This window comes from Myotis davidii, unplaced genomic scaffold (assembly GCF_000327345.1).
Source record: "Myotis davidii unplaced genomic scaffold, ASM32734v1 scaffold521, whole genome shotgun sequence".
In the NCBI taxonomy this organism is placed as follows: Eukaryota; Metazoa; Chordata; class Mammalia; order Chiroptera; family Vespertilionidae; genus Myotis; species Myotis davidii.
Window position 1 is genome coordinate 31,268 of NW_006291400.1, and position 3,432 is coordinate 34,699.

At 45.8% G+C, this 3,432-nt stretch overlaps 1 protein-coding gene across 1 annotated transcript in view; it reads left to right on the top strand.

Moving 5' to 3' along the window:
- Positions 1-1,579, top strand: part of LOC102760451 (zinc finger protein 211) — a 12,401-nt gene extending 10,822 nt beyond the window's left edge. The window contains exon 3 of the mRNA XM_015564517.1: positions 1,357-1,579. Coding sequence (XP_015420003.1) covers positions 1,357-1,394 — 38 coding nt within the window. The 3' untranslated portion in view covers positions 1,395-1,579. The remainder of the gene's footprint in view (positions 1-1,356) is intronic.
- Positions 1,580-3,432: the final 1,853 nt, after the last annotated feature.

Sequence of the window (3,432 nt, forward strand, 5' to 3'; positions counted from 1 at the left end):
ATGTATTTTTTTTTCATTTTATCTGACTTTAAAATTCCTGAAATATACTAATTCTATAAAAACATGTTTTAAATAATTCATTACTTTGAAGGGCCAGAGGGAAGGAAACTTTTTTTTTTTTATTGATTTTTTACAGAGAGGAAGGGAGAGAGATAGAGAGCTAGAAACATCGATGAGAGAGAGACATCGATCAGCTGCCTCCTGCACATCTCCCACTGGGGATGCGCCCGCAACCCAGGTACATGCCCTTGACCGGAATCGAACCTGGGACCTTTCAGTCCGCAGGCCGATGCTTTATCCACTGAGCCAAACCGGTTTCGGCAGGAAACTTTCTACTGACTAGAGACCCCTTGGTCCAAAATATCCCAGAGCTGTGACAGCAGCAGGAAGGAGGGGCATGGAAGACTGAAGCATTGAGAGCAGCTTATCTTGTTCAGCAGTTTGAACAGAGGAGCTGTTTGATTTAGAGGAGCCAACAATCTTGGGGTTTAATTAGCAGCTGCTTCTGCTAAACTGTGGAAGGCCTCAGCGAAGGAGCAGACCTTTCTCTTGTCCTTACAAATACCTCGACCACATTTAGAACCTAAGGCTTTATTGCCTGAAGAGTGACTCCTTCTAGGAGACCAAAGGGACACCAGCAATACTGGGGGCATTGTGTTCAGGAGGACGTCAGCAATGGGTCCCGAAGTTAATAAGCCACTCATTGAATTTCCTCCTCAACCCACAGGCTCTAACTTCCCAGGATGGACAAAAATGATGGCACACAGTAAACCTAGCAAGCTCAGGGAGCCTGGCATGGCATGGGCAATCTTGCAAACTCGGAGGCTAAAAGTAACCATATAGGATGCTTTGAAGTTAAAACTTTCCAAGTAAAGTCTACTCACCGGGGTATTTATGTACTAGCCTGTTGTTTGTTTGTTTTTGCAGAAAACAAATTTTGCCTTATTGAGCCTGTCTGTTATCCTTTTGCATCTGGGATAACATACCTTTGCATTTTCAGGGCCATTTCTGTTACACAGAATCCTAAGCACACAATCTCTGAACACAGAAGATCACAGAGCCCCAATTATTATTGCTCTCCCAGGGTAAATAGTAACTGTTAACTAATCGATGAACTTATAAAAATAAGTTTGTGTCCATTTTTTTTTTTACTTTTTATCCAATCCCAGAGATTTCCCTCCTTAGCTCTCCCCCCTAATTTATCACCAGTTAATTTCATTTCACCCCCTTAGAGTCGAATGTATAAAAACGGTGCAAAACTGACATTCTCCCGAACATTACTCAACCTGTTGTTATTTTCCATCCTGGCAACTGTCACTGACTAGGGTCAAATATACTTAGAAAAATTCTCCACAGGTTTGGACATTTCTGGCAACACCACCAAAAGCAATTGACTCATGTGAAGCAGAAGGTTACATGGAGGGGTATCAGCATTTCCAGGGACTCAACTGACGGAAGACAGATTTATAAACACAAATGTAGAACAGACCCAGAACCCAGCAAGCTAGAGCTCTCCCCTTGCTTTCAGAGAACAGAAGAAAATGCTCAAGGCGCAGGTGAATTTGTTTTCATTGTGTGTGTGCATGTTTTTAATCCTTACCTGAGGATGTTTCTTTTTACCCTCCCCAACTTTTCTTCTGAGATTCTGCAGTAATTTCCATGCTTCCATGTTTACGAATCCACTCCATCAGTTTTTGTTCATTATATTCCAAATGTGAGTGCAATCAAGTGATACTGTCTTCTCTGACTGACTCATTTCACGTAGCTTGATGCTCTCTAGGTCCCTCCAATACTGTGTAACAGGGTATGAGATTCTTCTTTTTTAATGCTGCATGGTATTCCATGGTGTAAATATACCACAGTTTTTTATCCCCTCATCTACTAATGGGTACCTAGGCAGTTTTCCAGAACTTTCCTACTGTAAATAGTGCTGCTGTGAAAAGAGGGGTGCAAACTTTCTATCTGATTGTTTCAGGTGTCTTAGGATATATTCCTAGAAGTAGAATCACTGGATCAAAGGGCAGTTCCATACTAAATATTCTGCAAAAACTCCAAACTGATTTCCATAATGGCTGTAGCAGTTTGAATTCCCACCAGCAGTGACATGGATTCCCTTTTTTCCACATCCTCCCCAGCAGTTGTGCTTTGTTTATTTTTTTAAATATATTTTTTATTGACTTTTTTACAGAGAGGAAGGAAGAGGGATAGAGAGTTAGAAACATTCATGAGAGAGAAACATCAACCAGCTGCCTCCTGCACACTCCCTACTGGGGATGTGCCAGTGACCGGAATCGAACCTGGGACCCTTCAGTCCACAGGCCAATGCTCTAGCCACTGTGCCAAACTGGTCAGGGCATGCTTTCTTTATTTACTGAAGACAACCATTCTAGCAGTGGTGAGGTGATACCTAATTGCTGCTTTAATTTGCATATCTGTGATGATCAGTCACTTTGAGCGTTTTTTTCACATGTCTCCTGGACATCTTATCCACACTGCAGCCCAGGCAGAGCTGACACTTCCGGTGGCATCAGCAGGAGATGCTCTTAAGTATGAGTGTCTGTTTTGTGACATAAACTTTGTATAATGAATTCAAATGGAGGCAGGTTCAGGCAGTTAGAGACTTGAGCAACCTCCTCCAGCTACATATGGTCTGAAGGAGACACATGCCAAAGGTCCTGAATGAAGAAACAATGCCTGCCATTCAGAAAGAGGAGGTCCTGTAAGAAAGATATGCAAAACCAGCCCCACAGGTGCTGGAGAAAGAAACTTGCCCCAGAGATCCCCTCCACTGAAGGCGCTAGAGGACCAGTAGTATACTTGGTGTATTTTGGGCTATTTGCCCCTGAATCCAGTCCTTTTGTCAACTGAGAAATACAGAATCCTGGCCTTGGAACGTAGAAACTACATTACCCACAAGGCCACGCATGGAAGCTACCAGGCTGAGCCAATGGGGACTCAGATAAGGCATTTCCTTTTGGCCGCATCTGTAGGGCGGGACCAGTAGTCCTCTTGGATGGTTTTGTCTTCTCAAATTTTTGTCTTAGTCGCTCAGGATTTTCTGGTCGCACAGTCCTGGGGAGAAGGCTGGGGAGTGGTGCCCCCCGCCTCACAGCCAATGGTCGGAGCCTCCAGTGGTGTCACAGCTCCCACTTGGGATTGAGGGTCGGAGTCACCGCCCGGACCCACGCCAGGGCCGGGACAGGGACCGCCATTCCTGCAGCGGCTTCTACTCCCGCGCGGCTCAGCCCACAGAGGGCAATGGCGGCGCCCCCGCTGAGGAGACGGGCTGAGGTGAGTTCTTGTCTCCCGAGGCCTCCCCCGCCTCCTTAGGCTGATGTGGACAAACCCGGGTGTGGCCCATTGTTACGTCCTGCAGCTCAGTCCCGCGTGGAGGACCGTGAGGAAGGTGGAGGGGGGAGAGGGGGGTTGTGG